Here is a 22,168-nt window from a genome sequence, read left to right as displayed (position 1 = left end):
TGACAAGTACTTTATTTACTGTTCCTTCCCTTCATCTAGATGTAACAGGAAGGGAGGCGTGGAAAAGTCTTGACTCTTGCCTGCCTCTCATATTCAAGTTACAGTTGCACGTCTCAGAAAGGGCAGGCACGAAACTGTTCAGTGCAACTGCCTTGAGGTAACGGCAAATCTCATGTCGTCTTCACTTCCCTCTTGTCTTGTGAGAGGCATTTGAAACTCTCGTCCTACACCGACAATATCAACGATTGATCCTCTTCCCTTCTACACTCTCGAAAAATCGTCTTTGGAGCACTTTTGAGGTTTTCTTGGAACTCTTGTCATTCGCTTCGTTGTTCGCAACTCCTCTCTAAGCTATCTCTTTCTCCTTTCTGTTCTCACTCTTTTTGTCTCCTAAAAAAATGCTTTCGTTTTTGGTGCAAGTCGCGACGCTTGCTTCGTTAGCTACTCTATCTCTCGCAGATGACGCTCCAGTGAATGACTTGAAGGCATACAATAAGGGCTTCCTCGGTCAATTTCCCTCACAGGAATTCAAGTCCTCGGACGTAGTAGCCCCTGTCTTCCAAATCAGTACCTTCAACCCCAATCTTGTCGATGATTCAGGGTTTCTCTTCTTGACAATGGAACACGGCGACAAATCAGGGCCTGCCATCTTCTCCAGCAAAGATCTCAGCCTCGTATATGCTGACATCTCATACGCCAAAACATTTGATGCTCGTGCTCAAGTGAAGAGCGGAGGCAAGTATCTCACTTTCATTGAGGGCGGTCGCTGTCATGCCTTTGATGCCAACTACCAGAAGAAATGGACAGTCGAGATCGAGAACCTAGGGCCTACACAGGGCAGTATCCATGAGTTCGAGATCACAACTCAGGGGGGCACAGCTCTGATGACCGCTGTCCAGGATGTCAGATACAACTTGACTGCTCTTGGGGGTGAAATGGATGGTTGGCTAAGCGATTCCATCTTTCAAGAAGTCGAGCTCGAAACCAACAGGGTTACCAACGTGTGGAGATCCTTCACACATGTCAACCTGACCGACACCATGGTCAAATACAGTCCCAAAAAGACGTTCATGCATGGTGATGGTTTCGACTGGTTTCACATAGACAGCGTGTCGAAGGTATGAGCCCCCTTCTTGGCTTCTCAACCGTCCAGGCACTGACCAGGAACAGACCTCGAAAGGTCATTACCTGGTTTCATCAAGGAGTCTTTCGGCAATCATCCTCCTCCAGGCGGATAGCCTGAACCCACGATGGGTCCTCGGAGGAAAGCGCAACCAATTCAAGGACCTCAGTGGCGGCAATGCAACCAACTTCGCAAATCAATATGACGCAAAGTTTGTCCAGGGCAATGAGAGCCAAATCAGTTTCTTCGACAACCAAGCCACCACAAGCGGATCATGTAGCGGAGAAAATTGTTCTCGTGGTGTTGTTGTGGAACTTGACTATGAGGAAATGACAGTCAGGCTTTTACATGAATTTTATCATCCTCAGGAGATCTCCTCGGGTTCAGGGGGCAGCGTCCAGGGCCTTGACAATGGCAACTTCCTTATCGGCTGGGGAGCGAACCCAGCGATTACAGAGCATACATCCAATGGTACAGTTGTCATGGATATTCAGCGAGGAGTTATCCCTCATGAAACTAACGGTGACCCCGATCTTGATATATCTGTGTATCGCGCGTGGAAGATGGAATGGATTGGCCGACCTCCATGGGGTCCTTCTATCGCTTCCGCGCTTCCAGGGAATGAGGCGACAAACGCTACCATCTATGTGTCCTGGAACGGCGATACTCAGGTTGACCAATGGGAAGTGGTGCGTTCAGACACACCCCTTACTCGTGACTGTTACTGACTCTTCAGTAGTACGTTGGTGAAGATGACAAGAATGCCACTTCTTCTCCGAGACTTATCGCAAATTCATCTCGATTTGGCTTTGAAACAGAAATCCTCCTGGAAACATTGCCACTTCCTAGATCCGCACGGGCTGTCGGTGTAAGTAAAAGTGGTAAGATCCTCGGTTCAACAGCCACAGTTGATCTTGCGAGTGGTGAGCTTCACGGCAATAGCAGCAGTACCTGGATTGTAAGGGCGAACGCTCCCGATGGAGAACCGAGGGATGATCCTCACGGTGAGAACCAAGGAGACGAAGGAGACTTTGCGTTTCATACGAGACCGTCAGTTAGCTCCGTGTTTGCCCTTCTACTCGCTGTTGCCTTCAGTCATTTTTTCTAAGCTGAGCCTGAGTTGGTGGTGAGTCGAGGTTAGAAGGTCATTTTTGGTGCCGATATCTGGCGGAGTCTTTACACGGCAGGACAATTCGAACTATTCAATAGTATGGGCACATTCAGGTACTTTCTTAAAGATAAGGGGCTTTACTAAAGATAGTTATTCCAAGTCAAATTTATAATATGTTGATGGCTGAAGTGGCGATGATGGTGTGTATAGGGTGACTGGCTGACTAATCTCAACTGATCAACTTCATTGCCGTCATCACAATTTCATACAAGTTCATCCTTTTTCAACATTTCCAATTTCGCACTATACTTCAACTTAGTCTCTCATAGATCTTCAAGGCTCACGAAATGTCTGTGCCTATACGCCGGGTGCCCTTTGTATGTCGGCGTTGCCTACAAGTTTCTCGCCAACCCAGAACATTGCCACCAGCTCACTATACAACTCAAGCTGGTGCATCCAAGACAGAGGATCAACAACAAGACAAAACTGCAAAGAAAGGCGAACAAGAGAGTGGTGAAATTACTGTGGAGAAGGAACTTGGGCCCTTGGCTCGACGGTTGGAAGAAGCCACAGAGGAAGCCCTCTTTACCGGTGGAAGAGCCGGACGTCGGGCCGTTGAGGATGCCGGTTTCTCGGAAGAGCTTAAGGAAAGACTGTTGAACAAAATTGCAGATGCAAATTTTAAATCTGAAAATGCCAGCGCCTTTGCCGAGGCCAGTCTCTCGTCAACGGCAGGCGAGGGGACACGGCATATCGCTTCAGCGCAGGCGTGGACAGGAGAAGAGAGCACTGCAGATACGGTACTTCGAATGCTCGATGATGCAAAGAAACCTCTCGCTCCAGGCCTAAGGGGCAAGTTTCAACCCCCTCCGGTTGATATGCGACTACAGAAGCAACCGAGGCGATCAGCTGGAGAGAAAGTAGCCAAAGCGAGGGACAAGGTGAACACCTATGTCGGAATGGGTGGTCAACAAGCCAAAAATGGTATGAGTGAAGATGAAAAAGAGGCTTGGAGAAAAGAGTTGAGGGAGAGGTTTGAGCCTGGAGCCCGAGCGTTACCAAACTCTATCACGGGTCTTGCAGCACTGGCGAATGAACGCATCGAGAACGCTATTGCGAGAGGACAGTTCAAGAATATTCCCCGCGGAAAGGGAGTTGAGCGTGATGCTCGCGCCGATAACCCCTTTATCGATACGACGGAGTATATCATGAACAAAATGATTCAAAGACAGGACATCGTTCCACCCTGGATAGAGAAGCAGCAGGAACTTGCCAAGCAGCTCGGTATTTTTAGAGCTCGACTCCGAAACGACTGGCGACGCTTTGCAGCAAGGATGATCGCTTCACGGGGAGGATCATTGCAGGAGCAGATTCGAAGAGCAGAAGAATACGCTGCAGCGGAAGAGGTGCATAACCCAATTATACGAAAGAAAACCGATGGCCAAGTGGAAGAGATTAAAGCTGCCTCGCCGGTTGTTGGAAGGCCGTTTCGAGATTCAGCGTGGGAGCAAACTGAAGCGGCATATCACAAGCTGTCGATTGAGCGTCTTAATGCCCTGACACGAAGCTATAACTTGATGGCACCGGATCTAGCAAAGAAGCCGTACTTTTCACTTGAGCGAGAACTCAAGGCGTGCTTTGCTGAAGTTGCGCCTACAGTGGCTCGAGAGATTCAGGAGCGTGCAACGGGTGGAACGGCGAGGAGTTTGGGAGGAGGGGGTCAAGCGGGCAAACAGACGGGTTTGCTAGAGACATTGACTGGAGGTGACAATGTCAAGGTTCATGTTGAAGCACAGGAGAAAGCATATGGGCTGAAGGAGTGGTGGAGAGACGTGTGGAAGAAGAATTGAGGCTAATAGTCAGACGAGGCATATCGATCGGCACATGTAGCATTGTATATAAGAGCTGCATCACCACTACCCAACAACGGCAACAAAGCCTGACTCATAACGTAAGAAAACTCAGACACTCAATTCCCATGCAAGTCCCCGCCTCTTCCCCAGATGGCTGGCAACTTTATAGATCAACTACGGCCCCCGCACGAACTATCGTGACCAGGTAGTGACTGAGAGCAGTCCCACCCTGGCATGTGTATAAATTTCAAGATCAACTGTGTTTCGCTATAGACTGGCCTGAGTCTTGAAGTCTTAGCTTTATCGAATAGTAGCTGACCGTAAGGGCCTCAAGACTGTAGTATCAATTGGGGTCAAGCAGTGATTTCCTTTGGAGTTTTGGGGTAACTCCAATGCCACGAACTGGAGCTGGTGACTGCTTGGCCTCAAATCATGTTTTGACGACACAAACTTTGTGGCTTCCACGGCACTTCAACTAACATCATGAAGATAACCGGCAGAATTCGCTCTCGCCACTGAGCGAGGGATGGAAATGAACGGTGAAGATTTGTCGGTCCTACCACGGACGTTGAAAGAGTTCCCCAATTATCCTGGTAGTTCCAGGGGTTCGCAAGTTTTAATGGCGCTAAATGGCTGCCGATTGTTCTAGCTTCTGGGCATTGGAGTCAAGTAGGGTTAGCTAAGATGAGGCTCCGCACCCTTGGTAACTTTCGAAAAGATAAGCTTGAATGCCGTTGTCAACAATGATCGACATTCTGTTTGAAGCAAGGCAGTGTATTCAGGACGCAACTGTGGCCGCATGCATCTTGGTCTCATGGCTCAACCATGCTTCTTTCGACATCCGAATGAACCAGATCTGACATGAACCGCGAGGTGTCTTCCTGTGGTTAAAGAGCAATCGGCCCACTTGAAAATAGCAAGGGTGGGCTTGACAGATAATGTTCCTCGACATGCGCCATTGGCCTGTGGCCTCACAAGCTCCCTGACAATCTGTTAGCAAATGCAACGACCACAGGGAGAAATTGCGAGCTCCAGACTCTGGAGTCGTACTCCATTATTCAATGGTTTTGCCATACTTGGTCTGGCATGGCTCGTCCCGCTTTGATCCGACCATCCGCCCCTAGAATAAAAGTTGTTGACCATTGGATCCATTTTTTACCAGGAAAAGGTCCCTTTCAGACTCTATCATACTTTCTCTCTTCTTGTGCTTCTCTCTCTCTGCGCTTTGCTCTGCTTGTTCTCTGTTGCTGCTACGTACTGGTGCAGGTCGTGTGTGAGTGAAGAGTGGTTACCATTGTTGTCGCCCACAGATTCTCTGTTGTTTTCTCGTGTCTCCTTGTGGTCCATCTGAAGTGTCACCTTTCTCGCACACGTTGAACTTCATACTCGTATGACTTTGTTCAACATTCCACCCCATCACCACATCAAGCGTATTTGGAAAAGGTTTGATCGTATTGCTTGGCCCCTCTCCGTCCATTGCAGTGCTCTCCAACAGTCGTCTTCAGCTTTGTAAGTCAGGTGTTGATTGGTTGATACGCCCATCTTCACGACCAGACTCAGGAAGCTGAAGTCATGGCGGACAAACAAGACATGGTGACGCCGGCCCCGGCAGCGGCCCCGCCTTCGAAGAACACCCCCGAAAACACGGCCGCCGTGGACTCGGCCGCTGAGGACAACACCGACCCCAGCAAGACGCATATCAACATCGTCGAGCATGCCCGTTCGGCTGCCCACAAGGAGCGTACCATGACCCTCCGCCAGGGCATCAAGCTCTATCCCAAGGCCATTTTCTGGAGTATCCTCATCTCCACATGTATTGTAATGGAGGGATATGACATCTCTCTCGTCAATAACTTTTGTATGTGTTGACCGATCCCCTGGCCATTAGTGTGTGACTGCAATCAGAGGCCTGGCGTGCGGTGTCAGCATTGATAGTGAGCGAAGCTATAGGTTCATGTCGCTAACACTTACTACCAGATGCCTTCCCGCAGTTCAACAAGAAGTATGGCGTCCTTGGTGATGATGGAGAATACCAGGTACCGGCTGCGTGGCAAGCTGGTCTGAGTAACGTAAGTCATCTGCCCACAAGTCCTCAGTGTACTCGCTCATCAACAATTCATAGGGAGCCCATTGTGGTGAGATCATTGGTCTTTTCATTAACGGGTGGATCTCTGAACGATTTGGTTATCGTTACACTGTCATGGCCTGTCTTGTCTGTGTAGCTGGCTTCACAACCATCTTCTTTACCGCCCAGAACGTTCAGACCCTGCTTGTTGCTGAGATACTTTGTGGTATTCCGTGGGGTATCTTCCAAACATTGACCATCACCTATGCATCTGAGGTTTGTCCTGTTGCTCTGCGTGGGTACTTGACGACGTATGTCAACTTCTGCTGGGGCCTTGGCCAGGAGATCGGCATAGGCGTCATTCACGCCATGCTCAAGCGCGACGATGAATGGGCGTACCGCATTCCATATGCTCTCCAGTGGATGTGGCCCTTGCCGCTCCTCATTGGCATCTTTTTTGCGCCCGAATCGCCGTGGTGGCTGGTCCGAAGAGGTCGCACCCAGGATGCTAAGGAGGCATTGCTTCGCTTGACCAGTCTCGACCGCGAGACTGACTTTGACGCCGACGAAACTATCGCCATGATGGTACATACAACTGCCCTTGAAGAGAAGATCACATCTGGTGCAAGTTACTGGGACTGCTTCAAGGGCACCGACCTTCGCCGTACCGAGATCGTATGCATGATCTGGGCCATTCAGAACCTAAGCGGCAATTCATTCTCCAACTATTCCACCTACTTCCTTGAACAGGCTGGACTATCAGCCGACAAGGCATATTCATTTGCCCTTGGCCAGTACGGCATCAATATGGCCGGAGTTTTTGGTGCTTGGGGTCTTATGACTTTGGGTATTGGCAGACGATCCTTAGTTCTCTATGGTCTCTGCGGTCTTTGTTCCATGTTGCTCATCATGGGTTTCCTTGGTCTAGTGCCCGAGGCTCATCGAAGTCAATCATCGCTAGCCACAGGCTGTATGATGATTGTATGGGCGCTGTTCTACCAGCTGACCATTGGAACTGTATGCTATTCTCTTGTGGGAGAATTGTCATCTCGGCGTTTGCAGATCAAGACAGTTGTTCTTGGCCGTAACCTCTAGTAAGTCACGAATATTGTGAAAGACAGGGGACGCTGTCCTCAGTTGGCGTTTAGCTATGATGAAACTGTTGTTACTGAGAGCTAACCACATTTGACAACAGCAACGTCGTGGGCATTATCAACAGCGTTTTGACTCCTTATATGCTAAACCCCACAGCCTGGGATTGGGGTAATTATGCGGGATTCTTCTGGGTAAGAGCCACTTCGTCACTCCATAACATATACACCTCGTTACTGACGAGAACAATAGGGCGGTATTTGCTTCTTGTGCATCATCTACACCTTCTTCCGGTTACCAGAGCCAAGCGGGCGCACATTTGCGGAGCTCGACGTGCTTTTTGAGCGAGGTATCAGCGCAAGGAAGTTCGCGTCTACTGAGGTGGATGTATTCCATGAGACCGTGGAGGAGAATGTCATGAATCGGTACGAAGAACTCGCGGACGCACCCTCCGAGAAGGTCCACGACAAAGCATAGGTTGGCAGATTGTAACTGCTCAGCCCCCTACGCACTCTGACCCCAGTGCAAGAGATGAATAATGTTGTCGAGATGATTATACTCCAACCTTGCAAATATCCCAGCAAAGCATCAGATGTTCAGCTGAAATGCGCCACATGCAAGATGAAGAGATCTTGCTAAGGGGATATCTCGGATCTTGGTCGGCATTGACATTTGCCTTGGCACTTGCATCACATCGGCGTTGGCGTTTGGGAGTAAGTTCCATATCCTTATGGACTTGCAAAATGTAGTTGCAAAAAACGGGAGGCTCCAGTATGTGATTTAGTTGAAGACGTCACGATAATTGATTTAATGATTCCCTTGGTAGATGCTGTATTTCTTTTGGTGTGAAATTGACCGGTGTTTGAAGCCCCCACGTTTTGGTGATTTCAGTTTGAAATGTTTGGATGGCCACTCCCATAAACCAATCGACGTTTCTGCGCTCAATTACCTTGTGGGTTCCTGTAAAGATAGTATATACCGCAGCCTGAAGCTTGTATGATCCAGCAACGGCATATGTATTGCAGTTGTAGAATACACGGGACCGGGCCGGTCACGAGGACGGAACCGGTGCAGAGGAAATGCGCGTGTTTGTGGGTACCTGAGGCATGGCCTCGGTGACGCAGTCAGGGCTAAAGTGAGCATAAAGACAGTAGTGGGAGCGGAATCTGGACAAGCGGAGAGACAATGGGCTTCGAGCTTCAAAGGGCGCTGTCCTGTCCGTATCCTAAGAGCGGACCCGCTGCTACAGACAGGCCCAGCGGAAGACCCAGAAAGGGACGCGCGGTGAAGAGGCCGGAGTCGACCGGACAGCTGGAGAATAAATCGACAGTCGTTGGAAACAGGTCAGGGTCGGATTCGGTTGCCGGCGGTTGATGGGAACTTTCTTTTCTTTCCTCGCTCCTTTCTCGGGGTGGCCTCATATATAAGCTGATTCCAGCAGATATATGGGTTTGTACCAGTGGTGGTATAGAAATTGCCGTTGAAGAGTATAAATATAAGAAGGTTCGTACCGGCCGTTGAAAAGAGTATCATCGAATGCCGGTTTTATCTAGTGATAAATCGAATGCGGATGAACCGGGCTCTTGACATGTGCAAGCTGCTTTGAACCGTCGTGCATGTGTCCATATTTGCTTGACAAGGATCCATCTAGATCCCGGGTTTCAAGCGGCCTTGATGATTTTGGGGTCCCAGCTTCTGTACTCAGATCATACTATCCCGAAGCGGCAGGCAATTGGTGACAAAATATCCGTCCTTTCGATGTGGAAACGACAATTTGATCTTGTCGACTCTGGATAAATTGGTGGACCATGCTCATTGTTGTGTTTATTTAGAAATGAATTATGATGGGCAAAAGGAACAAGACCCAACAGGGTAAAAACAGAACCTGGAACCGCCTCAGGCGCACCACTCAGCTTGAGGCGTTTCTTTAGGAAAGAAGGAACGCCCTTGACCCTAACAAACAACAGGGCGGGTTTCAGTTCTTACACAGCTACATAATAGGTAAGCCTAGGACTTTACATATTATCCTCGACTTGGCATATCTTGTTACCTATAGAGCCTAAATGGCAGTTGACAGAACTAGAGTAGTTCATGTTTAAACTTATACCAACTCTCCTACCTTTTGACTCACAATTCTAGAGTCTGTATCATCCTTAAAAGAGTCATTCTTTCTAGCCAAGAGTCATGGCAAGTAGATCGCAGAGAAACACCCCGGGAAGGATCAAAATATTGTGGCTTGAGCGCCTGTGACTGCCATGCTTCACACGCCGATGTCCGGGGTAACCCCACTAGAATTTCACGGGCAGGAGAAGCCCACCGAGAAATGCCCTGATCAAGGTGAGCTCATTCTGTGGGAGCTGCTTGTAGCCCCCATAAATTAAGGGTCTCGATCCCGTTTCCAGCGTCTGATTGGACAACAGGTCCCCTAGCCCAGCTCCGAAGAGGCCCGATCGCCAAAATGTACGTTAGACACCACGCTTTGCCTAGTCACACTCCGCCATAGGATAGGATCGCCTCAAGTGATCCTACTTCTCCTCCCACGCTTTTTTATTCTCCTCCTCTTTCTCCTCCTTCAACCTCCTTTCAGTCACCAATCCATCCCTCATCATCACCTTCACAATGCTGTCCACCCTCCGAGTCGCCAGCCGCCGGGCTGCCCGTCCTGCTCAGTTCAACCTGGTTGCCATTCGCGCTGCCTCTCACTGGGCTAACGTTCCTCAAGGTCCTCCTGTATGAAGCTCCCCCACTGCCGGCGCACCTCTCCTGTATGATCTCATGCTAACCTCTCACAGGATGTAAGCTGAATCAACCATTTCTGAGCTTTGCGCGAGCTTCTGTTGCTAATCAATTGCTTGTTTGGTTCTGTACAGGCCATTCTTGGTACGTACAACGCCCGCTCTATGCGATGCGCTCCGTTTCTCCGAATACGGGGCGTTTTGCGCCAAAGACAAATCGCTTCACCACCATGAATATCGATATTAACTTGTCTCTCCAGGTATCACTGAAGCCTTCAAGGCCGACAAAAACAGCAAGAAGATCAACCTGGGTATGTTGCGACGTCATCCCCCACCATCCGAATGCGGAGGTTTCTCGCTATTTCTCGACCTCATTCTGACCCGAATCCCATACAGGTGTCGGTGCCTACCGTGACGACGCTGGCAAGCCCTACGTTCTCCCCTCTGTCCGTGAGGCTGAGCTCAAGGTCGTCGATGCCAAGCTGAACAAGGAGTACGCCGGAATCACTGGTGTTCCTGAGTTCCCTCCCGCCGCCGCCAAGCTGGCCTACGGTCCCAACAACCCCGCCCTTGATCGCATCACCATCACCCAGACCATCTCTGGTACCGGTGCCCTCCGTGTCGGTGCTGCTTTCCTCCAGAAGTTCTTCCCTGGTGAGAAGAAGATCTACATCCCTACCCCCTCGTGGGCTAACCACAAGGCCGTCTTCAACCATGCCGGTCTTGAGGTCGAGCAGTACCGCTACTACGACAAGAAGACCATCGGCCTTGACTTCGAGGGTCTGATTGCTGATGTCAAGGGTGCCCCCAACGGCAGTGTCTTCCTTTTCCACGCTTGCGCTCACAACCCTACCGGTGTTGACCCTACCCAGGAGCAGTGGAAGCAGATCTCTGACGTCGTCAAGGAGAAGGGTCACTTCGCCTTCTTCGATATGGCTTACCAGGGCTTTGCCAGCGGTGACACCGACAAGGATGCCTTCGCTGTCCGCTACTTCGTTGAGCAGGGCCACAACATTGCCCTGTGCCAGTCTTTTGCCAAGAACATGGTACGCTAAACAAATTTACATGTGATATCTAAAACAGCCAGCTAACAATCTCATAGGGTCTCTATGGTGAGCGTATTGGTGCCTTCTCCCTTGTCTGCGCCGATGCCGACGAGAAGAAGCGTGTCGACTCTCAGCTCAAGATCATCATCCGACCTCTGTACTCCAACCCTCCTATCCACGGTGCCCGCATCGCCTCCGAGATCCTCAACAGCCCTACTCTCTACAAGCAGTGGCTCGGTGAGGTCAAGCAGATGGCTGACCGCATCATCACCATGCGTGCCCTCCTCAAGGAGAACCTTGAGAAGCTCGGCTCCAAGCACGACTGGTCTCACATCACCAGCCAGATCGGCATGTTCGCCTACACCGGTCTGACTGCTGAGGAGATGACTCGCCTTGCTGAGGAGTTCTCCGTCTACGCTACCAAGGACGGCCGTATCTCTGTCGCTGGTATCACTTCTGAGAACGTTGGTCGGCTTGCCGAGGCCATCTACAAGGTCAAGGGTTAAATACGAAATGACCAGAGTATAAAATGAGAAGGATGTGCGTCCAGTGATCACACTGCTTTGAAAAGTGATCTCTTGGATGCAAAAAGACAGCTACGGCCATGAAAGCTGTCGGGTCGGATGGATTGAAAATACCCCAAGTCTAGGGCCCAAGTCTAGTATCAGACTTGGAGAACTAATGACGAGACGAAGAGAATCTGAAAATACATGTACGAGTAACCTATATAGAAGACGTTCTATGCGTTCGCTACCTCTCCAGCACCTCATACTGAGTTTGGAAATGTGAAGATATATACATTCGATCTAAGTAGGTATTAAGTCTAAGGTATGCTAGCAATTCGCGCCGCTCTTGTGCCATCATTATCTTTCATACAGCGTGAATAGTTTGAAACACATTGTGTCTCACAATTACCACCCCTCGTTAACCCTGGTTCAGTCGGTCCAGGTCTCTTTTTACTTCATCCATTTGTCTCGCCATGTCCCGATATACCCTCGACATCTCCCTCATCTTCCTCTCCTTTGTCTCTCCGCCATCAACACCGACGCCGTACTCTCCCAACTCAGCCTGCAGACCGCGAATGCGCTCCTCACCTCGCATTCTAGCATCGCGCAAGTGCGCGCCATAGTTCTTCAGAGCAGCAATTGCTTCGGGTGTGTAGACCGCGCGGCGCACAGAGGCAGCAGCTATAGCAGCATCGGCGTCGTGACGACGAGCTTGAAGGGCGACATCTGCGGCGCGGAGCTCAAGACTGCGGGCTACAACGCCGTGCTTTACTTCAAGAGCGCGGACGAGAAGACTCAAAGCATTGCTGGCGGACTGAAGAAGAGTTGTCAACGCGGCCAGGGAGCGTAACCGGTGAGTGCTCAGATCTGCTTCTGCAGCTGTGAGGTCAGAACGCCAGGACGTGAGGGTAGCTGGCAGCGAAGCAATATGTCGATGGAGAAAGGATGGATTCGTAGACGGATGAGCGATTCGTGCAAGACCTAATGCCCAGGTCCGTAAATTCGATGCGATGACTGGTGCAAGAGCTGGAAGGAGAGTCTCAAGGTCTGAAAGGGGAGGATGGGCGAATAGGAGCTGGAGGGTATCTTGAGGAAGAGGCGGATTGTTGGCGTCGAGAAGTGGAGGGAGGATGAGAAGAAGATCAAGTAGAGGTTCTGGAAGCGAAGGCTGTTGCTGTAATTGCGATCTTGACTCTGTAGGTTGTTGATTTTGAGGTGCTCGTAGGCGGGAGGAAGCTCTTGTTACGGGCGGTGTGCTTGATGGTGTTGCTGATGAGATGGCGAGAGTTAAGAGATGTTGTTTCGCGCAGACAAGACGCCTGCGGTTGAGTTCCTATACCCCAAGTCAGAATACAACACCATTATTGAAACGATAACCACGGAGTAGTCTCACCTCTCGAACTGCAGCTCGCTCTTTAGCTCTGGGATCCTCCTTAGTCGATCCATCAGGATTAAGTACAAGATTAGTAAGTTTACTATAGAGATTCGCAAAATCAGGATTATTCTGAAGAACAGAGACTTCCACAGGAGGAAACATGGCCATCGTATATCAGATCAGATCAGGTCAGATCAGGTCAGATCCCGCTGTCAACAAATACTCATTGTTTGCTTTGTTGATAGTGAAGCTGTAGTGGATCCCATCGCGAAGACACCACGAAATCACCTGATTGGGCAATTCCCTCAAGTTAAACGGCCCACGTCTCCGGCGCCGGAACATCACGCCCCTCCGAACAACGACAGCCCAAAAATCTCAACTCCAAAAGGTCATTGATATCGTCGACGATCAGCGCATCTCGAAGGGGGCACTCCGCGCTCGAAAATCTCCGCCCGCCTCGACGTCAATTGAAGGCCGATGTCTCGTATATAACCAGAAAATCACACTCCGAGATTCGATAACGAATATCATGGCGTCCTGGGCCCCCGCTCGGCCGGCTCTGAGGGCCCTGGCCTCATCATCAACAGCGACTCCCGCTCGACTATTCAGCACAACTCTTCCTCAGCAGACCAAGACGATCAAGTCACATCTTCTGCCCAACCGTCTGATCCCCCCATACCCCTATGGCGAGCGGAGAGTCTACAAGCAGTCCAACAAGGGTCTATACGGCTCAGCGAGAATTCGTTTCGGTAACACTGTTGCGGAAAAGTACAACAACAAGGCCCGTCGATTCTGGCGTCCAAACGTTCACGTCAAGGTCTTCAGGCTACCCGCAATACAAGCCAACGTCAAGACCCGCCTCACACTCCGAGTTCTCAAGACCATCCGCCGAGAGGGTGGTCTCCAGGAATATCTTCTCAAGAGCAAGCCCGCCAGGATAAAGGAGCTTGGCCCCGGTGGCTGGAACTTGAGGTGGCTACTCATGCAGTCCAAGGATATTCAGAAGCGGTTTAACGAGGAGCGTATTGTTCTGGGTATGCCGCCCAAGGAGATTGAGGACCGGGATGATATTATTCAGTATGCGCTCGATTTCGCTACTCCGGGGCCCCTAAGCAAGCGTAGTCAAGCGACGCTGGGCGAACTTCTGGCGCAGGAGTTTGTGTTGGGTGACGAGGATTTGGCTGATTTGGAGGGCATTCAAGAGCTGTCAGATGAGGACGAGGCCCTGTTATTCAAGGAGCTCGATGCAGAGATGGAAGCCAGAAAGACACAAGGCGAGCAAAAGATTACGGTGTAAAATGTCTTATGTATAATATGTACCAAAACCCCCCATTTTCAACGCCTTCCAACCATTGTATCACCAACCCGCCAGAGCCACGATAGAAAAGACTTTTTTGTTCATGCTGTCATTTCAATGGTTGCTACATAATCCAAACATGGTATCACTTTTAATCTAGAAACGGAGATCCCAACCAATCTTGGGGCCCAACTTGGGCAGCTCATCAGCGACGCTCTGCACGTCCTTGTCACCACGGCCACTCAGGCAGATGACAATATCCTCACCCTTCTTCATTGTCTTGGCAAGCTCAATGGCACCAAAGATACCGTGAGCAGTCTCAAGAGCAGGAATGATACCCTCGAGCTGACTCATGAGTTTGAAGCCAAGGAATGCCTCAGCATCAGTGGCAGCAACGAACTTGGCTCGCTCGTTGTCCTTCCAAGAGCTCAGCTCAGGTCCGACACCGGGGTAATCAAGACCAGCGGAAACGGAATGTGTCTCAGTGATTTGACCGTGCTTGTCCTGGAGAACATATGTCCTCACACCATGTAAGACACCCTTGGAACCACCAGTGAGAGTAGCACTATGTCTGGCGGTATCAACACCGTCACCACCTGCCTCAACACCCAGAAGTTTGACAGTAGGCTCATTCTCGAAGGGGTAGAACATGCCGACAGCGTTACTGCCACCACCAACACAAGCCACAACAGCATCGGGAAGCTTGCCTCGCTTCTCGAGCATTTGTTGCTTGGTCTCGTTACCGATCACTGACTGGAAGGTTCGGACAATGGTAGGGAAGGGGTGAGGTCCGATGGCAGAACCGATGATGTAGTGGGTAGTATCCAAGTCAACGACCCAAGCGCGGAGGGCCTCGTTGACAGCGTCTCGAAGAGTCTTGCTGCCAGCTTCGACAGCAACAACCTTGGCGCCGAGAAGCCGCATACGGAATACGTTGAGGGCCTGTCGTCGGACGTCCTCCTATTCAATGCATTAGTGACGATATTCAGATCAGCGAATAGGCTTAAACTTACAGCTCCCATGTAAACTGTGCACTCCATACCAAACTTGGCACAAACGGTAGCGGTAGCAACACCGTGCTGACCAGCACCAGTCTCAGCGATAATGCGTTTCTTTCCGAGTCTTCGAGCAAGGAGAAGTTGTCCCAGAGCGTTGTTGATCTTGTGACTACCAGTGTGGTTCAGATCCTCACGCTTGAGCCAGATGTTGGCACCACCAGCGTGCTCAGTGAGTCGCTCAGCCAAGTGCAAGTGGCCGGGTCGCCCCATGTACTCGTAGTAAGATCGGTACTCCTCCCAGAAAGAAGGGTCGTCCTTGATCGCATTGAATCCATCCTCCAGTTGTGACAGGCAGTCCATCAGACTCTCAGGAACGTACTGACCACCGAACTCGCCAAATCGCTCGGGGATCTTGCCGTGAAGAGCAGCGAGCTGAGCAACCAGGGCGCTGTCCTCCTCGGCAGTGATATCGGCATCTGTGACAGTACCACTGACGGTAACGTTCTCGCCGCTGGGCTCCTTAGCACCAGCAACAGCCTCAACAAGTCCAACCTCTCTTGTGTTCTCATCGGAATCGCGACCTGATAGGTAGGCACAGTACTTCTCGACATCGGCAAGAGCCTGGCCGGGAGCGGCATTCTTGATGGTGGTGATGATCTGACTGCCGACGACGACACCGTCTGACAAAGTAGCGACACTTAGGAAGTGCTCTCGAGTGCTGACACCGAAACCGACAGCGGCGGGCTTGTTGCCGCTGTACTTCTTCACTCGCTCCAGAAGGTCTGGAAGGTTCGCGTTAAGAGTGCCGGTAGCGCCAGTGACGCCCATGCGGGAAACGACGTAGATGAATGAATCGGCGAGCTGGCAGAGAATCTTCATTCGGGTATCTGATGTAGCGGGAGCGATAAGAGGAACATATGAGAGACTATGTATAGAATCAGTATTGTGCTCAGGTCGATTTGGGCGTTTTGACTCACCGGCCCTTGTTGCAGAGCTTTCGGAAGGAAATAGCCTCCTCGGGAGGCAAGTCGACGACGATGAAGCCATTGATACCAGAGGAGTGGCAGTCCTGGAGCAGCTTCTCCTCACCGTAGCTTAGAAGAGGGTTGTAGTATCCCATAAGCATAACGGGGGCCTTGAGACCGCGAGATCGGGCCTCCTTCACCATCGCCAGTGTGGACTCGATTGTGACGCCATTCTCGAGAGCGATCTAAACCAGTCAATTCCTGCCTAATCGAAGCGATTGGTGCTGTACGAACCGTGTTGGCAGTTTGGATCGTAGGACCATCGGCAATTGGGTCGGTGAACGGCGCACCGACTTCGATAACGTCTAGAGTTGCGACTCGGTTAGTACAGTTCACAGGCGTCATTGAGCCGAGGAAAACTTACCGGCGCCACCCTTCTCGAGAGCCAGGAGGATGTTGGGTGTGTCCTCGGGCTTGGGGTAACCAGCAGTGACATATGTTACCAGCGCAGACTGTTTAATAGAGAAGAGTCATTGTCAGTTTCTTTGTTCCTCCAGCAAAAGTTGGTATTCTCGCCGTTTTACCCCGCGGAGGGGCAGTCATGACGGGAATTTGGTGTACTGACCCTGTTCTGCTCCTTGCAGCGCCTGAAAGTCTGTTTGATAGCGTCCATAGCGAATTGATTATCGACTCTGGTCCTAGAAATGATATGGAGATTGAAAGGAGGAAATTCCTAGGGAGGACGTGGTGATCTTTAAAGAAAGAAAGGAAGAATTGAGGCGAGGGTTGTTTGTTGGTGACTGCATTCTCATTCTCCGCCACCGATTCCGGAAGAACGAGTTCCGCCACCTGCAATTGAGCCATTGGACTCGTTAGCTCCTTCCCGCACATGCAAGTCGCCCGCAGGTGCATATTCCGCCCACACTCCGCCCTGCATCAAGCATCATAGCACCCACTTCGGCTCCGGAATTCCCTAATTGGGGAATCAATCAACATGACATTGGATGGAGCTTTGGTTGCAATCTCAGGGTCTTGCATCATGGCATCTGAATCGTGTGACATATCTTGTGCTCCTACCTATGTAAGCAATTACGGACATTACGATTGGGTATTATCTAGCATTTACCTTTGCTGCAGTCATCATGCACATGAAGACTAAGGCACATACGAGGGAGTCTCTTTGTCGAGCAGCTCCGACGCCAAGCAGTTTGTAACAAAGAGCCACATGTAGGGCTGAATTAGCATCAGGAATGACCCTTTGGATCAGAAACAGAACAAACTTTCACTGATCAAAGGGAGTCTACGCACTGTTATGCAGTCACAATAGCCATGTATTCATCACGCATGCATCACACACCACTATACACAGCCATATTTGCAATTGTAGCCTTCAATTTGTTGTTACTGTGTCATTCTAGGGCTAGAAACAATCTGGTTGAAATCATGACCACAAACAATGTAGAACACGAACCAGACCCAAGACTATCCCTTAGACACGAAACATAGACTAAGTATCCAACGACCACTACCTTTTTTTCCCTTCTGGATATCAATTGAGAAACATATGAAATAAATATGAGTTGCCTCCATGTCCAAGATACGTTATATTGACGCCTTCCGTATAGTCATCGCTTCATGCAGTTGAAAAGGATCGTCTCTCTCGGCGCGGGTCCAGCCAGGGCCAGAGTAAGAAAAAAAGAAACTGCAAGGGAAATCATCCTTCAACTGGCTATCGGGCTCCGACACTCCTAGTATTTGCCGCTTGCCGTGTCTAAGTAGCCGTAGGAGCTGCTCCTTTGGTGACCGTCCACCTGTGTAGCACGGGCCCCTGTTGCACCGGACATGAACTTCTCGTCATGCCTGCTTGCATCTTCTCTGTAGTGATCTATCTCGCCAGAGGAGGACCCAAAACGAGGAAAGTGTGTTGCGCCATCGGGATTGGCGGGATCATGATGTCCGACACAAGGACTCAAGCCCGGTCTGTTGTCTCCAGTATAGCGCATACCACCTTCAGCGCGGCCCTTGTCTGGTGAGACCATGCCGACAAGTGTCCATACTGTGCCAATGAGGACAACAAGTACATACACTAGAAGGATACCGGTAGAAATAAGAGCATCTTGGATCAGTTTGCCGTGAAGCCAATCTGTAACTGCCTTGACAGCCCCCGTGACCTCATCAGTAGTGGCGGACGACGGGGATGCCAGGAACGTGTTAAGCTCCGAGTCACCTTCAACCGAGTCCTTCGCACCCTCGCTGAAGGTATTGTTTTCGAAGAGTGGGAAGTTGACCTGGGCGTGGTCATGAACCCAGGTGAGTCCCTTTTGCACGCTCTCGATCTTGATACCGATAACACAGTGAAGGACTGTCTTGATAGGGTCAAGGAGGATGGTTCCCTTGAAGACAGTGTTAAGTCCATCATTCATGGTATCAATGAATGTGTTGAGAGTGTCGTTAACAGCATCCGTGGCGTTGGTAACATAGCCAAGGACGTCGTTGTTGATTTCACTGTTGAAACCAGTGATCACGCCGTTGGCATCATGGGCCCATTCAGCCGAAACGCTTTCGAGGTTCTCAACAACATCGTCAGCAAATGCGCCGACTTGACCTGCGAGGGCAGGCACTTGGTCTCTAATCGCCTTGAGAAGAAGCCACTGGCAAAAGCAAGAGAAGAAGCCAGCAATTGCAAGAGACAGAATGAAGAGGGCTGGGACGGATGTTGCATAAGCGATAAGCCATCGTACAAGAATCTGTCGCTTGCCCTTGAAGTGCGAAGCGATCTTGATGCCCGCAGTAGCCGTCATGGGTCGAGACGCAATGTAGACAATGTCCATAGGGTCATACGAGTTTTGAGCAATAAGACGAGCATGCTGCTGTTGTCGCCGCCAGCGTCTGATCTCAAGCCAAGCCATGGGAACAATGGCGGCCAGAGCGAGAATAATCAAGACAGCGATGAAGATGGTTCGAGCTTTGTGGATAAGTTCGAACAGGTTGTTGAAGAAGTCGTTGAGAGCAGTGTTCTCAGAACAGAAGGTCAGCTTCTTCTTCTGGGCGAGAGGGAAGACATCCCGATCGAATTTGTAATTGCCGTAGGTTTCGTTGAGGGCTTTGCGGACGAAGTCGAACGGGATCGAGATGGCTTGCTCCGTCAAGTTCTGGACTTCTCGGAAGTCAGGGAGATCGTCTTCCAATTTACGGACATCCTTAACGAAATCTTCGGACTTGATGTCAAAGTCCTTTAGTTCCTTGACGGGGCTGGAGAAGTCAACCTTGGGGATATCGGGAACAAGGTCTCCAAAGACAGAGTCTTCAATTCCCTTGGTGACCTTATTAATGCCATCTTCAAGTTCCTTGGAGAGGCTGTCTATCTTTTCCACAGCCTTGTCAATCACGCCGTTGAACTTTTCAGTTGCCCCTTCAGTGACATCGGCAACAACATCCAGACTGCCGTGGACCATGGCGGTAATCAGGCACACGTAAGTGGCAGTTAGAAAGTTGATGTAGAACACGATCATGTTCTTGACGCCGACAAGGACCAGGTCGAGCAAGTACACCATGGCATCGACTGACTTTTCGATTCCAGAGGCTGCGAGTTCGTTTACGCCCCTAGAGAGGTAATGAGGCATGGAGGCCATGGCGCTGCCAACATCTTCGACTTTGGTACAGGCGGAGAGGGCTTTGACTTTGGCATCTCCGACGTTTTCTTTGAGATCGACAATGAGGATCATGACTCGGACCAGGACTAGGATGAGGAGAATTGTCCAGCGATTCATCCATATTTGGGAGAGCCTTGCTCTGAGGCTGAGGTAGGGAGTAATATTTGGAGCAGTATCGGCTCTAGCTTCTTGAACTTTTCGCATCTCGGTCATTTCGAATGATTCTGACCGGAGGGAGTTGGGTACGGCCGGGTAGACCGGCGGGTCGTCGTTTTCTTTCCGTGAGGAGAACATCTTGAATCTGTGTTTGTTGGTAAATGCAAACGATTAAGTTTGTATGAGATTGTATAAGTAGAAAAATGCGAAGACCGAAGGAAGAGGAGGCTGGGTTCGAGTGAGATGTGATGATGATTTACACGACGAAGGGACAAAGATTAATTAGGTAAAGAGCCCAAGATGAAAGATGAAAGAAATGGGACAAAGGAAATGACGGCCGTGAGCAAAAAGTATTTCCAGTCTATCGTCTATGATTCCATGTTGATTGTGCAAGGTTGAAGTGCGATTGTGTATGAGTGAAAGAAAAGGCCGAACAATAGAACAATAGGAAGGGGAATAGCAACAATAAGAGAGAGTGATTGAGAAAGCTTTGACGCAAAACATACCTGACTCACTCCACAAATAGAGTATCCAATGAATAACAAATTCCAATAGAAATCAGCTGTAACAGAAACGCCTTTGACAATTCTGGCGGCAGCGCTTAGGGTACGAGAGTGAGGTTGAGTTGAGTGAGCTAAGCGCCCGCCTATACTGGTGACCAGTCACGATGCTGGCAAAGGCCTGAACACAAACGGTTCCGAAACCGAGCCAAGAGCAAACGGACCGCAAGGATAGTGAGGTAGGTAGCGTTTGTATTAGATTAACAGCTGAGGTTGAGCTTGAGTTGAGTTGAGGATACGGTTGAGCTGGCTATAGGTGCGAGGTTGCTTGACTTGTTCGACTTGTCGCTTTGAGTGGCCCAACCGCCTCAAGCATGGGTTGAATGTTATAAGGCCGCTCCGTAGAGGACTTGCACAATGAGAAAGGTACTGTAGGTAGCACTGTACTCGCAATATCACGGCATCAACTGCTGCAGCCTCCAAGTGAATGGGGTGCGAGTTGAAGTATAGATATATAGTGACTCACGCAGAGTGCAAGGGGAACACCGTGGAGCGATAAGGTGAGTGGTGCCCAGCATTCCAAACCTCACCATCAGTTGGCGGCGAAGAGTATGGGCATATAACTGATAGGAAGGCGGCACATCTTGGTAGTCCAAGCGGGTGACGCCATTGCAAGCTGTTTCCCATGAAACCCCAGCCTGAAGCCATGAGCGCAGTGGCGGAGCTGTCGACTGATTCCGATATGCTGGCTATTTGGCTAATTTAACTGCGCCGTAAATGCCATCGTGTAGGTCACTAGAAAAAGCAGGGTCCTCCGAGAAATGATTTCAAAAGGCTATGATCATCGCCAGAACATTTCTTGGTGGTAAATGTTTTTTCGAGGTGGCGCACCAGGATGTCGTTGGAGTTACCAGGGCTGGCAGCCAATCAAGCTTCCAAACAGGGGCCTCTTCACCGTTGAAGCCCCTGGACCCTGGTGACGAGCTTCCCCAAGTAGCCCAGATAGGTCTAAGGGTCTCCCTTCAGGGCCCTCGTTGACAGGGGTTCACGTGGTCGGTAACCGCCGATCTCGTCCAAATAAATCGCCACTTGATGAGTTGTAGTTGAAACAGGATGTTCTGGAAAGAGTTACGGGTTGGCTGGATTTGTTTCTGATCATCGTCTTGCATATTCTGAAACTTGGTCAGCGGTGAGATATGGCCAGGGCCAGGTGAACAGGTGAGTGAGGTGTTTAAAGATAGATAGATAGAGTTTGTAGTCAAAGCTCATTAGCCGTAGTCAAGTTGGGCTGAAGAGTATGATGTCATATGGCGGGGGTTCATTCGTCTTGTTTTCCTCTGGTTCAACAACTTGTGTTGTTCGTGACCTGATGAAAGATGCTGAGCGACAAGCAAATAATTCCTCATCTTGTGAGTACTCAAAATAGAGTTCGAGTTTCAATCTTGCGAAGCGCTTTGTGTATCGAGCCATCGGAAAGTGGTCGCGTCTTGGTCGTTCCAGTGTAAAACGATTGGTTGCGGTTACAGCCGCTGGTAGCTCTTTTGGCGCGTAGTGAAACGGAGCCCACTGAAGGCAGAACGTCTACAAGTTGAGCAGCCAACCATTGGATCCCAGAAGAGCTTAAAATAATGAGATTCCTTTGTTAAAAGCATGCTTTCTATTGTCGCGTCGAAATCTGTTATTAAAAACAGTT

General features: G+C 50.2%; 10 protein-coding genes across 11 annotated transcripts; 6 read left to right on the top strand and 4 right to left on the bottom strand.

Annotated features, from left to right (window-relative positions):
* Positions 1-398: 398 nt before the first annotated feature.
* FOXG_12674 (uncharacterized protein) lies at positions 399-2,231 on the top strand (the record flags this gene model as incomplete). Its single annotated transcript, XM_018392507.1, has 3 exons — positions 399-1,118; positions 1,171-1,812; positions 1,863-2,231. 3 exons carry the CDS (start codon positions 399-401, stop codon positions 2,229-2,231), a joined length of 1,731 nt encoding a protein of 576 aa, XP_018251024.1.
* Positions 2,232-2,581: 350 nt separating this feature from the next.
* FOXG_12673 (uncharacterized protein) lies at positions 2,582-4,084 on the top strand (the record flags this gene model as incomplete). Its single annotated transcript, XM_018392506.1, has 1 exon — positions 2,582-4,084. One exon carries the CDS (start codon positions 2,582-2,584, stop codon positions 4,082-4,084), a length of 1,503 nt encoding a protein of 500 aa, XP_018251023.1.
* Positions 4,085-4,865: 781 nt separating this feature from the next.
* On the bottom strand, positions 4,866-5,434 carry FOXG_20736 (uncharacterized protein; the record flags this gene model as incomplete). The annotated part of the gene is made up of 2 exons (XM_018401041.1): positions 4,866-5,069; positions 5,279-5,434. The coding sequence occupies 2 exons, from the start codon at positions 5,432-5,434 to the stop codon at positions 4,866-4,868; spliced, it is 360 nt and encodes a 119-aa protein (XP_018251022.1).
* On the top strand, positions 5,187-8,149 carry FOXG_12672 (MFS transporter, SP family, general alpha glucoside:H+ symporter). Of its 2 annotated transcripts, XM_018392504.1 has the most exons (5): positions 5,187-5,945; positions 6,065-6,156; positions 6,210-7,246; positions 7,348-7,438; positions 7,497-8,149. In XM_018392504.1, the coding sequence occupies exons 1-5, from the start codon at positions 5,660-5,662 to the stop codon at positions 7,719-7,721; spliced, it is 1,731 nt and encodes a 576-aa protein (XP_018251020.1). In that variant the 5' UTR covers positions 5,187-5,659; the 3' UTR covers positions 7,722-8,149. The 2 variants fall into 2 exon arrangements, with proteins under 2 accessions (XP_018251020.1, XP_018251021.1); XM_018392505.1 differs by having other exon boundaries at positions 6,210-7,438.
* A 123-nt stretch (positions 8,150-8,272) lies between these two features.
* On the top strand, positions 8,273-8,760 carry FOXG_20735 (uncharacterized protein). Its single transcript, XM_018401040.1, has one exon. The coding sequence runs from the start codon at positions 8,430-8,432 to the stop codon at positions 8,616-8,618; it is 189 nt and encodes a 62-aa protein (XP_018251019.1). The 5' UTR covers positions 8,273-8,429; the 3' UTR covers positions 8,619-8,760.
* Positions 8,761-9,863: 1,103 nt separating this feature from the next.
* Positions 9,864-11,531, top strand: FOXG_12671 (aspartate aminotransferase, mitochondrial; the record flags this gene model as incomplete). Its single annotated transcript, XM_018392503.1, has 5 exons — positions 9,864-9,974; positions 10,115-10,124; positions 10,240-10,290; positions 10,376-11,025; positions 11,082-11,531. 5 exons carry the CDS (start codon positions 9,864-9,866, stop codon positions 11,529-11,531), a joined length of 1,272 nt encoding a protein of 423 aa, XP_018251018.1.
* Positions 11,532-11,726: 195 nt separating this feature from the next.
* FOXG_12670 (uncharacterized protein) lies at positions 11,727-13,168 on the bottom strand. Its single transcript, XM_018392502.1, has 2 exons — positions 12,925-13,168; positions 11,727-12,864 (listed from the first exon to the last, which is right to left on the bottom strand). Exons 1-2 carry the CDS (start codon positions 13,072-13,074, stop codon positions 11,950-11,952), a joined length of 1,065 nt encoding a protein of 354 aa, XP_018251017.1. The 5' UTR covers positions 13,075-13,168; the 3' UTR covers positions 11,727-11,949.
* A 92-nt stretch (positions 13,169-13,260) lies between these two features.
* On the bottom strand, positions 13,261-16,980 carry FOXG_12668 (tryptophan synthase). Its single transcript, XM_018392500.1, has 6 exons — positions 16,792-16,980; positions 16,591-16,678; positions 16,461-16,531; positions 16,179-16,411; positions 15,217-16,126; positions 13,261-15,163 (listed from the first exon to the last, which is right to left on the bottom strand). Exons 1-6 carry the CDS (start codon positions 16,837-16,839, stop codon positions 14,360-14,362), a joined length of 2,154 nt encoding a protein of 717 aa, XP_018251015.1. The 5' UTR covers positions 16,840-16,980; the 3' UTR covers positions 13,261-14,359.
* On the top strand, positions 13,266-14,468 carry FOXG_12669 (uncharacterized protein). The gene has a single exon (XM_018392501.1). It carries the CDS (start codon positions 13,436-13,438, stop codon positions 14,201-14,203), a length of 768 nt encoding a protein of 255 aa, XP_018251016.1. The 5' UTR covers positions 13,266-13,435; the 3' UTR covers positions 14,204-14,468.
* Positions 16,981-17,479: 499 nt separating the features above from the next.
* FOXG_12667 (uncharacterized protein) lies at positions 17,480-21,714 on the bottom strand. The gene is made up of 2 exons (XM_018392499.1): positions 20,482-21,714; positions 17,480-20,120 (listed from the first exon to the last, which is right to left on the bottom strand). Exon 2 carries the CDS (start codon positions 20,111-20,113, stop codon positions 17,915-17,917), a length of 2,199 nt encoding a protein of 732 aa, XP_018251014.1. The 5' UTR covers positions 20,114-20,120; positions 20,482-21,714; the 3' UTR covers positions 17,480-17,914.
* Between the last annotated feature and the right edge of the window lie 454 nt (positions 21,715-22,168).

The sequence above is a fragment of the Fusarium oxysporum genome, chromosome 9, assembly GCF_000149955.1.
Source record: "Fusarium oxysporum f. sp. lycopersici 4287 chromosome 9, whole genome shotgun sequence".
Classification (NCBI taxonomy): Eukaryota; Fungi; Ascomycota; class Sordariomycetes; order Hypocreales; family Nectriaceae; genus Fusarium; species Fusarium oxysporum.
The sequence above is the reverse complement of the archived record's forward strand: the minus strand, read 5'-3'. Positions and strand labels throughout refer to the sequence as shown.